Source organism: Megalopta genalis, chromosome 5, assembly GCF_051020955.1.
Source record: "Megalopta genalis isolate 19385.01 chromosome 5, iyMegGena1_principal, whole genome shotgun sequence".
Lineage (NCBI taxonomy): Eukaryota > Metazoa > Arthropoda > Insecta > Hymenoptera > Halictidae > Megalopta > Megalopta genalis.
In genome coordinates this window covers 1,431,216-1,445,138 of record NC_135017.1, presented here as the reverse complement: position 1 = coordinate 1,445,138, position 13,923 = coordinate 1,431,216, and the positions used below count along the sequence as shown (strand labels likewise).

The 13,923-nt window shown below is 37.8% G+C and overlaps 2 protein-coding genes across 2 annotated transcripts; both read left to right on the top strand.

Annotated features, from left to right (window-relative positions):
* The first annotated feature begins 448 nt into the window (after positions 1-448).
* LOC143259448 (uncharacterized) lies at positions 449-2,667 on the top strand. Its single transcript, XM_076521707.1, has 2 exons — positions 449-990; positions 2,637-2,667. Exons 1-2 carry the CDS (start codon positions 449-451, stop codon positions 2,665-2,667), a joined length of 573 nt encoding a protein of 190 aa, XP_076377822.1.
* Positions 2,668-4,689: 2,022 nt separating this feature from the next.
* On the top strand, positions 4,690-7,372 carry LOC117222294 (farnesol dehydrogenase). Its single transcript, XM_033473926.2, has 5 exons — positions 4,690-5,042; positions 5,832-5,958; positions 6,123-6,255; positions 7,021-7,167; positions 7,248-7,372. Exons 1-5 carry the CDS (start codon positions 4,739-4,741, stop codon positions 7,314-7,316), a joined length of 780 nt encoding a protein of 259 aa, XP_033329817.2. The 5' UTR covers positions 4,690-4,738; the 3' UTR covers positions 7,317-7,372.
* The last annotated feature ends 6,551 nt before the right edge of the window (positions 7,373-13,923 follow it).

The window sequence follows — 13,923 nt, the reverse complement described above, 5'->3', positions numbered from 1 at the left end:
AGCAACGGTGAGACTCGTGACGGAACGATATGTGTGGCCGTCCGTTAAAGCCGATTGCCGGAGTTGGGCTCGCGGTTGCGTTCCGTGCCAGCGCGCCAAAATAAACAAGCACGTTTTCGCGCCGCCGGGAAGTTTCGACGCGCCGACCGGAAGATTCGAGCACGTGCACATAGACATTGTAGTTCTTCCGGTCTCAGAGGGGTTCAGGTACTGTTTAACCTGCGTCGACCGTTTTACGCGCTGGCCCGAGGCTTTCCCAATTCGGGATCAAGAAGCTTCGACCGTGGCACGCGCCTTTTACGAGGGTTGGATTTCACGGTTCGGAACCCCGTTGCGCGTGACGACCGACCAGGGTCGACAATTCGAGTCGCGCTTGTTTCAGGCATTGTCACAGCTAACAGGTGCAGCCCACTGGCGGACAACGGCCTATCACCCGGCGGCAAACGGAATGGTGGAGAGATTCCACCGCCAATTTAAGGCAGCAATCCGTTGCCAGCAAAACGTCAGCTGGACAAAGGTTCTTCCCACCATCTTGCTGGGCATCCGAGCAGCCTGGAGGGAGGACTTACAATCCACCGCAGCTGAGCTGGTCTACGGCGAGACACTGCGCCTACCAGGGGAATTCCTGGTCCCACAGAGAGCGGAGTCGCTGCCGCTGCCAGGGGATTTTGTCGCGGGATTACGAAAGCATTTCGCGACCCTCGCCCCAACGCCTGGCAGCAATCACTCGACGAAACGAGTTTTCGTTTTCAAGGACCTCGCCACGGCAGAGCATGTGTTCGTGCGGAACGACGCCGTGCGAGGAATCCTCCAGCCGCCATACGACGGCCCATACAGGGTCCTCGAGCGAGGGGACCGGACTTACTCCCTCAGTATCCGGGACAAGGCGGTTACAGTGACCATACATCGCCTAAAGCCGGCGTACTTGCTGGCTACAGATCCAGCACCGCCGACGATACCAGGGGCAACACAGCCAGCGTTACCTGGAGAGTCCGAGGGACCACCAACACCACCATCACCACCCACTCCGAGCGAGTTTACGGGGCAGCCGCCCCAACCATCGCCACCATCTCGGGGTCCGGCGGTGCCGCCCCCCATAGTAGTACCACCAGGTGCGGGTTTACGCACCACACGGTCCGGAAGAAGAGTGCGTTTCCCGGACCGATTGCAAGTTTCGTGATCGAGTCAATCACTGGCGGGGGGGGGGGGGGTGATGTGGCGGCGACAAGCCGGCGCCACGTCTCCGCCATGTGTTTAGTTTTAAGGCGTAAGAATGTTTGGACGAATGGGCCGGGCTGCATGCTGTGCGTTAGCGTCGAGCGAATGTCTAGACGATTGGTTTGAGTGTCGCGTAGAATGAATGCGTCTAGCCAGGACAGAGTGAAAGCGAACCGTGAGAATGAGAAAGAATGATCTGGATGGGATGCATCGGTGAGCGAATGGTTAGTTCAGTAAGAACCCTCGTCGGGAACGGTACGCGAGCGTCGCGAGTTTAGTTCCGATTGTAAATAAAGATAGTCTAATTGTAACCGGGTTCAATTCTCTCTTCCCGTCGCCGATCCCACCTCCTCAAGTGCAATAAGGGTCTGCATTGTCAGCGACTGTCCGGACGACCTGCCAACTATTGTATAAACAGGAATAACTTTACACCCCGTTATCTCAGAAAGTCGGAAATGCAACATATTCGATATTCACAATCGATTGTTCAGCTTCTATAGCAATCCCTAAGTCTAGCAAAAATCGTGCATTAACTATTTACACTCGAAGAATTGGTAGTTATTTACAAGATGATCCTCCACTTTGATATTGATCAAAGTCAACCACAGGTTAGCGAAGTACGTCAAATTCACTGCGAATGCTAGTGCCGGTGTACGTCACACTGACTTCGTGTCACTACAATGGTAATGACTTGGCAAAAAATTGACTCTGTATCGATAATGGTGACTGAAACCAAACTGACTCCGTATCACTCACTAATGATACTGCTATCAATATTGAGTCATTAAAATACTGGCCACTATTTCAAGGTTAATGCTTTTGTTATACTGTTATACTGCTTGATATTTCGAACCTTTTCAAATTAAAATTTATAATGTCGTTCTGTGATACACACCCTGCGTATCTTGTTACGTGATTATTTATTATTAAATTAGCTTTGGGAATTGTTCGTTGTATTCTATTCGGACACAGAATTATTTAAATTAAAATATCATTTACGTACTTTGTTAATCTTCACTGTACACCTTGCTTACAAATTTCATATGGTACACATGAGATGTCATGCACATCAGAAAATTAAAATGGCTATCACGGTTAAATTACTTATTATTTCGGGTTCGAAAAGTTAGTAAATATTCTTCAGACATTTTGATATAAGGATGAATAATGTTTTTCTTAACATTATCACTGTCACGTAATAAAAAGAAATCGGAAATTCATGCTCCGTGGTTTGTTCATTGATTCGAACGCAGCACGGAAATGTAATTTCCTAACGCAGCCTTGTAATTCGCGCGCTCGCCTCGCATTGATCATTGTTTTGGTTACTTCAAATGACCTCAGGTACCCCCTATTTTAGGCTGTTAACGTAATTATGGAACATCGTGTATATTCACGCTATTCGTCATCTTTGATTACAGATGGACGTTCAAATCATTTGAATCATTATAACTATTCACTAACATAATCTTCCCCGTGATCACTTGAAATTCGCTTAACTTCGATTGCTTGGTATGCTCATTCATTATGAAATTCGTAAAGAGCGAATGCACGAATTTTAAACTGCTCGCTCGCAATCATTAAATCTCCTTCCTAGAAGATTGAATATGAAAAGAAATGAAAGACAAAAATATGTCCACCAATTAAACATTAAGTCGTGTAGCATGAAATGTCGGATTATTCGAAGAGAATGACTAATCGTTTTATTGTTTGGTTTAACAATATCTTAAGACACTTTTAAAAACACTTTAAAAAGTATGTCACTAATTTCCTGAGTCATTGTAGATGCCGAAGATGCACTAAGATACATATATACATAGTGCAGTGTCCCAAGGTGAAGTGGTATACACACATATGGAACTGGACGTGTACTCTTATTAAATAGAAGTGCTTCTTTTTTATTTATATCAGAAAATAAAATTGTAGAATATATGTATAAACATGAATATTCAAGATTAAGATAATCAGGAATAATATGTCCATGAGGGGATATCTTAATGATAGGATAATAAGTATGTAGAAGAGTAAGATACATATATAAATAGTCTGCTACATACCCATCATCCTATCATTAAGATATCTCCTCATGGACAAATTAATTCCTGATTATTTTAATATTGAATATTCATGTTATATATTCTACAATTTTATTTGCTGACATAAATAAAGAAGAAGCATCTCTATTTATTAAGAGTACACGTACAGTTTCATGTGTGTACCACTTCATCTTGGAATACTCACAAGCCAATGTTCTTAAAAAAGAAACAATAGATTCACATAATTGAAGAAGATGGTGTTAGCAACTAAAGTCTTTTAATAGCGATGCTGCAGCTTTTATTGTGCAATGTTGCGCAACCTAAGAGGCTGTGTCTGATAATTGATAAATGAGATCAAGTTGAATAAAATATTGGGTGAATTAGTAATCTTAGACATTCTTTTCTATGTCACTTGAAGTGTTTAAATAATTTTCTTTCTACTCAAAAACACAAGAAAGTAACTTGCCTTGTATAATAACTCAATGTTCTTCCTGGATGTGTAGAATTTCTCTTTAAAAAGATATAAGGTATAAAAGATGAAAAAGCAATACAAGGGTCAATTTAATAACTTAAAAAGAGTTCTTTTAAAATACTGAATATCGTATATATACTTTGCTAGCCTCAAATGACGCCTGTGTTTTCGAAATCTAAAAGTCTTGAATGTGATTCGAGGATCAAGATAATTTGCAGAGATGTGATTCGCCTGTTATCCCTCACTATGGAATATCTTTTAAGCCCGAATACAAAATACTTACCTATTTTGCAGTATTTGCAAAGCAGAAGATTCTTACTTCTGATTCTAAATTCCGTCATTAATTGTGTTTTGTTATATAAAACTCCTTTTTCCAAATACAATCATTAACATTGGTTTCCAGAATTAAATACATTAAATATTTACGAATGTTCTAAAGTATATCGTATGTAACATTCATCATTGCGTTGCAAATTTATTAACTTTAATAAATGATATACGCATCATCTGTGTGTAATTTTCGACAAAATGTATGCAAACCATCGCTTGTCTGTTCCTTAAAGTTAGTATAAATAAATTCAGACGAATATGAGTCCGTTTAGCTGTTTGTTAAACAAGGTTCTACTTAATACATTGGGAGCTGTCATTAGTGACCTTTACCATCAAACTAAACAACGCGAGGGGCAAGAGGAATCGGTTATCCACTCCACTCGAATCCCTTCCACTTTTCAGATTCTGAGCCACGATTGGCTACGTTGACCATCGGACAGAAATTGTGATTAGGTGTAGCAGGCGACCAATTTCGCTTATCCTTCGCGTCGTTTACTTAGCCAATAATATCCCAGAATCTGAAAAATCAAAGATGTCAGGTGATTCGGGCGATCGATTTTCTTTGCCCCTCGCGTTGCTTAGTTTGTGGACGGAGACCATTTTTTTCAGCTCCGAATAGTACGTCCATTTAGTATATAAGGACAGCAGGACGCATTACCAGATTAATGTTACGAATTAACCTTATATGAATACAATGGAGAGGTGGGCAGGAAAAGTTGCGCTGGTTACTGGTGCTAGTAGCGGAATCGGTTGGGAGATCGCAAAATCTCTTGTTCAACATGATATTCAGGTGGTTGGTCTCGCGAGACGATTCGATAAACTGCAAGAATTGGCCGAAAAATTGGGCAAAAGCAAATTCTACCCTATACAGTGCGACGTTACGAAGGAGAATGATATTTTGAGAGCGTTCAAATGGGCCGAGGAGAGACTGGGTGGCGTTGACATACTGGTGAACAATGCTGGAAACACGATGCCGACGCTGATCATCGGTAGAGTTGTTTACTGATTGTATTATTCATTTTCCTTTTCACTGACAATTTCAATAAGCTGGCGTAATTTATCGATATTCTGAAATTCTTTCACTCTTTTAAATTTCACTCTCACATTCTTGTTGTCAATGTATAAAAACCGCGACATACCTATTAATGGATAATACGATGGAAAATCATGAAATTCAGAATCGGAATGAAATTACTGTGTCGTACTTACTAGAAGTGCTGACGACAAATGTTCCCCATTACTTTTTCTTTATCTTGACATTAAATGTAGGAAACTAGCGAGCAAGGCGAATGGTACAGTGGTCACAAAATCGATAAGAAGTTACTAAAAAGTAATCACCTCGATATAAAGGGAATTGGAATGATTTCGACAGTACTTTCTATAATGATTAGTTCTGAACCAGGATCACAAAATTAAACTGACAGAATTTTCTTAAAATATGTTTTCGAAAGTCATGACGGAGGGGATATGTGCATTTTCCAATATAGCATAATTTTGTTCTCAAGATTACCTTATAACTTAGACGATGCAGTAAATTCTCTCAAAATGTTGCTCAGCATGCAAACAAAAATGGATAAACGGCGATTATAAAAACGAGCGGGAGGCTCGAATAATCGTGTTTTGTCTTCCTAAATTGTCCATTTTTTTACAAGCTGTGGAACAATTGGAGAGAATTTATTGGAATCGGCAACTATAAAAAGGCGCCGCGAGGCTTGGATAATCATTCCAAGCTGAGGGACAATTTGGGAGAATTTACTGTAATTTCATTGTTATTACAGATTCGTCTATCGAGCAGTGCAGGGAGGTAATAAATAGTAACTTAATAGCGCCAATGATATTTGCGAGAGAATTCATAAATGCGATTAGAAAACGCAATGTTTCCGGCCATATAATAAATATCAGCAGGTGAGAATTTTCTTAGGGTTGTATGCATATGTTACAAAAGTTGTTTAAATCATATCGAAAGATTTTGCATGTACAAGAAGATACATTCTTAACAGTATATCGGGATCTTGCACACCCTTAATTAGGACATTATTATAGGTATTAATATTTTGTATAATTCATAGTATAACGGGACGGTATCCGGAAACCTTCCGCGTTCCAATTGGAATATACAGTGTTACCAAATCCAGTCTGTATACTTTGGGTGTAGAACTTCGCAACGAAATCATGGCATGCAACCTTGATATCAGAGTCACGGTAAAGTTTTGGTATTTTTGTTACTAACCATCTTATTTATTTTAAATTCATCTATTCACTCTCTAATTGATCCCCAAACTCTAATAAATTCCGTCGAACGTATAAAAGTTCAATACATTCTTTTGAAATCTCAATATTAACACGTTGAATGCCACGGGGGCATTTCAATATCTAAAATTTTGTATTATTACCATCGTCAATTCAAACAGTGACCCCTGTCGCAATTAACATGTCAAACATGATTATACACTATTGCAGATAATATTTCAACATTATATGTATCACATAAAAGAAAATTGTGGCGCCACGGACAATTTCTGTAAAACCGGCGTGACATTCAACGTGTTAATGATTCAACATCTATACGATTATTAAAAATGTTGGTTCGCAATATTGTGCGATTTGTATCTTTATTATGATACTTATTTGTATCTTTCCCGATGTATCACGTCACAGAGTACAGGAGAATACAATAAATTCTCTCCAATTGTCCCTCAGCTTGTAAGCAAAAAAATGGACAATTTGGGAAAAGAAAATACAATTATTTGAGCCTTACGGCTCGTTTTTATAGTTGTTGTCAATCGATAACTATAAAAACGAGCCACTAGGCTTGAATGATCGTATTTCGTCTTTCCAAATTATCCATTTTTATTTACAAGCTGAGAGACGATTGGAGAGAATTTATTGTAATTCGTTTAAACCTTCCAGAATGTTAGTCAAATAAGATACACAACTCTTTCATTAATGTCTGCTTCTGGTTTGTAGACTATCAATCCTGGAGGTGTTCTTACAGACCTACTGAAATTCGCGTTGAATTGCGGCGACGAGATTACAGAGAAAATAACACTATTAAGCGGCAAAGATATTGCTGACACAGTGATTTGCGCACTAGGAGCATCTCCAGGTGCAGAGGTAAGATTCAATGGAATTGTCTTCTTATGAAAATTAATATTCCCATATGTCTATGTACACACAATGATTGCTCTTTTCAGGTTTTCGAGCTTACAATTATACCGCAAAAGATAATAGTGGGAGCTCCAGTACCACAATTGGAAAACTGAAATTAAATTAAAAAGATTTACATTATGGAAGAATAAATAAAAAATGGTATCTATTACATTACTGTATACCGATCTATTTCCAGTCGTTGACAATCGGCTGTAATACTTTCGAAACTTCAAAATCTGTTTCTTCAAAAAGTAGAAAATTAGTTGGGAAAACAAAAAAATCAAAATGAAAGAAACAAAATGATGCGTATAAACAAAACCAGAATGCTATACTACAATGAAACAATTGTAACGTAAATCATACGACCTATTTTTTACGAACTGAAAATATCAATCCATGTCCAGCTCTTTTCGAAGACAATAATACAATCATCCGTGTCTAAATTTCTAATTGTGTGCCATGTCTCTGTGTCACTTGGTCTATTTTACAATATTTTGTTTCATTGGTTGTCCAACCAATAATTCTTCACTTTATCGTATATCACACTGTACAGTAAATTCTCTCCAATTGTTGTTCAGCTTGAAATAAGAATGGGCAACGATTATTCGTGTCTCTATCATATATAATAATCTCTATCATATATACCTTTCATACGATACAGCGGATTGCATTTTCGTTAAGGAAAAAGTTACTTCAAATGACCTCAGGAATTACCTCTTTCCGGGTGTTATTGATAAATAATTTTAATACAATAAGAACAAATTATCCTATTTTTGTATTATTGATAAAATGTTTATTTGAAGCGATTTTTATATGAATGTATAAAATATTTATTATAGGTATTAATAGATGTTGAGTAAGATATAAATATCCTAGTATATTTACAGATCTTTCTACTTCTATACATTTTCAATTTACAAAGTCGTTCTTTTTAAATGTTGTCTTGTTCTTCATTGTTATCGAGCAGTGTGCGGTATTATATTATGCATATATAGTAAACGCAGCGGTGTGTGATGAAAGTCTCTGGCTCCCAGAAATTCGAGAAAACAAAAGTGTGGATGACAATAGAAAGAGAACAGCACGAATGGTGGGAGGATATTAATCAATCGACACTTGATTCCTCGTTTATTCGATTTCGGCTCCATTGATCCCCGCGCGGACCATTCGAGGGTTTCTAAATAGAGGCATATTTCCCGAATGATTCACAACACCGCTTAATAAACATTAGCGACCGGCACACGATTAAGCGGTTCAGATCGCTGAATGAAAACCAGAATTAATTATTCGCGTTAATAGAAACCAAGCGAGCCGGACGCTTATTACACGCTGAATAAATGGATTTAATGCAAACAGAGTTCTTTCGTACTCCAGGTATGCTTAAATTCTTTCTTTGATCCAGTTTCTTGGAGAAATATTGGAACTGCTCAATCTTCTTTAGGAAAGAAATTCTATTGGAATCAATGCGAAAATTCGTGCCATTTACGCTAAATAAAGTTATAATATTTTTTCATGGAATTTGTCGATAATTCCTATTTTGCTGTTTTATGTTTCGACTATACAGTAGTTTAGTACATTAGAATATTAGTTTACTTTTAAATTATACAACAGATATTATTGCTTTTCTTTTAACGGTCTTAATTTAAAAAATTAATGAATTGTTCACACTGAGATGGTATACTGTGACAAAATTCATTTTTCATATTATTGTTTTTCGCAGATTTACGTTAAATTTATATTGAATTTTATTATTTATCTTTGTTTTCAATCTATATCTATTGGGATTGTGCTTTAAAATTTCCTTTTCATTTATATATCGATCTTAATCGACTTCTGTTACAAATTTTCTCTTTTAATAACATTGCACAGGTCTCTTCTATGTCGTGTAATGATTTGTGCAACATTTGTTAACAATTCATATCTCTTAATCCGAACTTATTTGCAGAGTTGAATTCTTGTCAATTTTTTAGAAACGTTTACTGAAGCCTGGCAAGTCTAGACATTAAGTTTACTTGACTACACATTTAATCATTATAAGTTATATCTGCCATGAGCAACCATGTAATCCACACATAATTAATTTGAATCACTGATTTCACTTAAACATTAAAATCTTTCACTAAAAGTAGCAAAAATGAGTTTGAACAATATTTGTTTATAAAAAGAAGAATGCAAGAAGAAAATTGTTAAATTAACAATTAAGATAAATTAACGTCTCCCAGTGCAGTGAACTATTGTAGAGTAACAAGTGTTCGAAATTGCAGCGCAAGAGTGCCAGTTTGAAGTAACTGTGCAGAACAATCATCGTGACAGTTCAAGTGGAGAGGTTAGGGAACGTGACAACACACGCGTGTTGATGTGCAAAATAATTATATTTACCACCCCGACCACAGTGCATCAGCATAACTGGTAAAGTCTGTTTTTCCATCATGTCCAACAGCATTTTTTCGGCAAGATATACAAAATAACTGCTGAAAATAACACTTAGGAACCCGATGTACAATATTGTGATCAGCTTCTGAAAGTTGTCATCGTGATGCTTTAATTATAGTCTGTCTTACGCTATGCTAACGTGTTTTGCAAAAACTTATTTTCGTCGATTATCTTTAACATTTGATTTGACCAATGGAAAACTTTTTGCAAGGGATGTATAGCCATTAATCATCATAATTATTATACAAATGGGAATTTGCATAAATATCTACTCTTTATTAATACATTACCCACCGGCAATTTTATCATAGTCCCTCAAAATCAACAACTTGCTGCCAAGTATTTCTTTATTATTCCTAACAACAGCAACAATTTCAATGGTTAATTAGAAGATTTGCCTCAGTAACATGATGTATTAATCCTTTTTGTGCTTGTAATATAACACTTAACTAGCATACTGGAGTCACGATTGATCCCTGTGTTGTTTTCCTATTGTTATTTTATAAGGTAACTGAGAATAAAATATTAACGTTCAGTTCATCTACAGAACTGAATTAATAAATTTATTTACACTTCTTATTTTGAGTCTATGCTGATCATAGTATTTATGTTGTCAAAATTATTATACCAGTTTGAGGTTAAAAAAGATTTGGTAATTATACAAAAAAAGCAGACATCTTATATGTTTTCCCTATTCACGTGATCGCTGCTCAGATTTAGTTTGCGACGTATTTGCAAAAAATTTCAATTAGACATAGGTTAAGTTTAAGTTAGGTTATAGTCGGCCGCTGTGCCGGGTGTACCAGACCATGCTGGTTTCATTGCCCGCCGCCCGTCAACAGAGGAGGCCCACCCCTGTTGGGAGTGGGGGGTGACGAGTCGCCTTAAGCAGGCGAGGGTGAAGAATAATCATCCAGTTATTGTCTGGACTAGAGCATTCATGAGGCCGAAGCTTGCTCTGACCGGGCGAAGTGGTGCTTACTTATGCCGGTCGATGTTAAATCAGCGGTGAACAGCTACGAAGGAACCGGGACTTGGATCTATCGCGCCCTCGCTGTTAAGTTCATTGGACCGGGGAGTCAGCAGACCCGGTCTTAACTCTCTGTCGGCTGCAAGGAGTTGTTTGTTTGCTTTAAGTATTTCGCCGGCAATAATGCCGGCGATAATATTATGAAAGTAGTGATATGGTCGTTCTGCCAGGCGACCGCGGTGGCGGGTGCTCGGCACCGCACGCCAACCGCTACAACGGCTTTCTTGCCGTGTTGCCGCCCCCAAGATACCACACGACAGCAATAGTGCATCGTGCTAGGCCAGCGGGCGGCTATTTACGTATTTGCTTCTGTTAAATTTATAGAGCTGACTGCTGAACCCAACACAGCCAGCCCGTGTCATTGAAGTAATTTTGGCACCGCTCGACAAACCAAAGGGCTGCGGATGCATTCTACCCAGACAAGCCCGAAGGCCGCGGGTAGGAAATACACCACCGACAAGCCCGAGGGCCACGGGTGATAGTAGCAATAATACCGTCGACCACGGTAGCGGGCGCCAAGCGCCACACGCAAGCACCGCGTCGACCCAGCGTCACAGACCTGTAGTAGGGAAGTCAATTGTAATCATGTCATGCACCACCATGTTTATATCTTTCATTGGCCCCTGCTCTTGCCTCTCTTGTCACCTGTTAGCGCGCACATGAACATAACGAGATCCATGTCCAGTTCTAACAAGTTACTCCTCTGCACGCAGGTCTTAGCAAAAAACGCGCTCGCTAATCATCCAATATACTCGTCACCCCCCCGGCGGCCCTGGTTACCTTTCGCGAGGTCGCCGGATCGGGGCGGTGCGGGGTGCGACACCTCGCGCCGCTGAATTATATGGATTTAAGGGGGAAGGATTTATCTCCCCCTGGGACGCGGCCGGCCATCGTTACCTCCCCCGTTGAATCGCCAGCGATTGGACCAGCGTCCGTAGGTCGCCGTGGTCACCTCACACTACCCTCGTCCCGCTCCCCCCCGGCGGAGAAGTCTGGCGAGCAGATTTCCTGCACGTTAAATACAAAAAAGAATAAAAAAAATAGGTTAGATTATAGTTCGGTCTGAATTCAATTTCGATTTTTGGCGGAATGACTGAATTCCTGAAACATGTATAAAGAAACGTTGTCAACACGATGTCTCAAACCTAAATATACTAAGCCTAACTCATACCTAACCTAGTCCGAATCTAGACGTAACGCAAACGTAAGGCAAAATTTATTTCTTTTTGAAAATTCAATGAATATATATATAGAAACAAAATTTTTGTTGTGTACCTCGAAGAAAACCTTGACAACAAATTTCGATATCAAAGTTGGCTAGATCTACCCTTTTCTGTATAATTATCAATGATTTTTATACTTTTTTCTGGTAGAATTAAGTAATATAAAATTCTACTTTCAATGGGTAAAGCGTTAGTAACTCAACAATATCTACTTTGCAACGTAATTTTTTCTATCTATTATCGATCTTTTATATTACCTAATTTACCGACTTAATTTTCTGATGACTACTGCAAAAGTCGAGAAATGATCACATAGAAAACATAGAACAAAGAAAGTGGTATTTATTAAAAATTATTAAAAGATGTCCGTCAACTACTTTGGTAAAAATAATGTTGTATAGAAATTATTAACCGTTTGCAGTCGAAGCCATTTTAACTTGAAATGCAAAATAGATTAGTGCATTTTATACATATGAAATAGAATTTTGCGACTCGTGCAACGGTTACACATTTAACGGTTTCTTATTTCTGATTTTGATATATCTTATATGGTATGGCATGATATATATCTTATACGGTATATAATGTATGTATATAATATGTAATATGTACTGCGCATATTGAAAGTTACAACATTCGTTTTACCTTACATTAATGTTACGAATTACAACTATCTCGACAGATATGGATGGTATAATCGTGACCAAAATGTTGTTATTACTTTAAGTACAGTGAATATAACGACATAAACTTTGTCGCTCTTTCAAAATGTTTTTCGTAAATGTTCGACTCATTTTGGTCACGACTATACCAACCATATCAGTCGAGGTGGTTATCATTCGCAGCGTCAATATGAGGTAAAACTAATGTCGTAACTTTTAATTTGCGGAGTGGTATAAAAGGAAGAACAAAATTTTCAGTTTCACATTGAAATCAAACGGGAGCGAAGAAAATTGACACAGGCATGTCTCAAATATTTGGGTTCTACATCCTCATTATTTCTGTCTTGTGCATGTCGGGATGGTTGATTCCACCCACGCAGGCAGTAAGTAATCATTTGTGAGATGCATCAGATTCGTTGTTACGGACTGCTGATATTTATATAAAATAAAAATCTTCTAAGACGATTGTACGAAAAACAATTAAATGAAAATGAATTGTTTGTTTTAACAGTTTTAATAAGTTGAAAATAACAATATTATTAAAGTAACAATAAGTAACAATATTATTAAATTATACTAATATCGTCATAATTTTTTATATATGTCTTCTACAAGTTACGCAATTTTGTTGCACATGCAAAATAAAATTTTTGCTACAAGTCCACAATAAAATTTTATTGTCTACACTAATTGTAACATAAATGTTTATTTCACTTAATTATTTTAATATGTTGAGAATAAAGCAACAGTATTATTAAATTCTTTAAATGTATTTTCCGTCTTATATTTCATGTACACATTTTTGTCTTATATTTTAGTGTGCCACCTGGATGAATTGTAAACATCCCTTGGCGTTGATGTTATGCCCGGTAGAGTAACAATAATTCAATTTATTTTATTATAAGTATATACACATGTGTGTATATATCATAATCTTTATTTATATTTAAACTTTCTATTTTTGATTTTATAGAATTACTGCAAAGAACGAAATGGAAAATAAATCCAGCTGTGCAACAGTTTGCATGTATTCTGCACCGATGACTTCAATATTGAGTGATGCAGTTATTATTACATTGGTAACCATGGTGAACAGAAAATAAAGAAAACAAAAATTTTCCTGAGTCGACCATGACTTATTTATTTCATCCCTTTATCTTACTTAATAGATGTTTCTAAGTATTAAAATTTCTGCGATTGATAAAAACATAACACACATTGCACATTCAATTTCAGCGATTTGTCTATTATTGACAAGGTGTCTGTTACCGACAGGCGATGCGCGTTTTGGCTATCGATTATGTTCCAATGCGTACAGAACACATCTCACTGTCTTTTGTTTCAAACTAAACCTTTACATCATTTCTGGCTTGTG

Excerpts from the sequence above, each read along its gene's own strand:
- LOC143259448 (XM_076521707.1), top strand. The coding sequence starts at position 449 with ATGGTGGAGAGATTCCACCGCCAATTTAAGGCAGCAATCCGTTGCCAG. Across the intron at positions 991-2,636 it reads CAGCCAGCGTTACCTGGAGA|ATGGACGTTCAAATCATTTG; the intron begins GTCCGAGGGACC and ends CTTTGATTACAG.
- LOC117222294 (XM_033473926.2), top strand. The coding sequence starts at position 4,739 with ATGAATACAATGGAGAGGTGGGCAGGAAAAGTTGCGCTGGTTACTGGT. Across the intron at positions 5,043-5,831 it reads GATGCCGACGCTGATCATCG|ATTCGTCTATCGAGCAGTGC; the intron begins GTAGAGTTGTTT and ends TTGTTATTACAG. Across the intron at positions 7,168-7,247 it reads GAGCATCTCCAGGTGCAGAG|GTTTTCGAGCTTACAATTAT; the intron begins GTAAGATTCAAT and ends TGCTCTTTTCAG.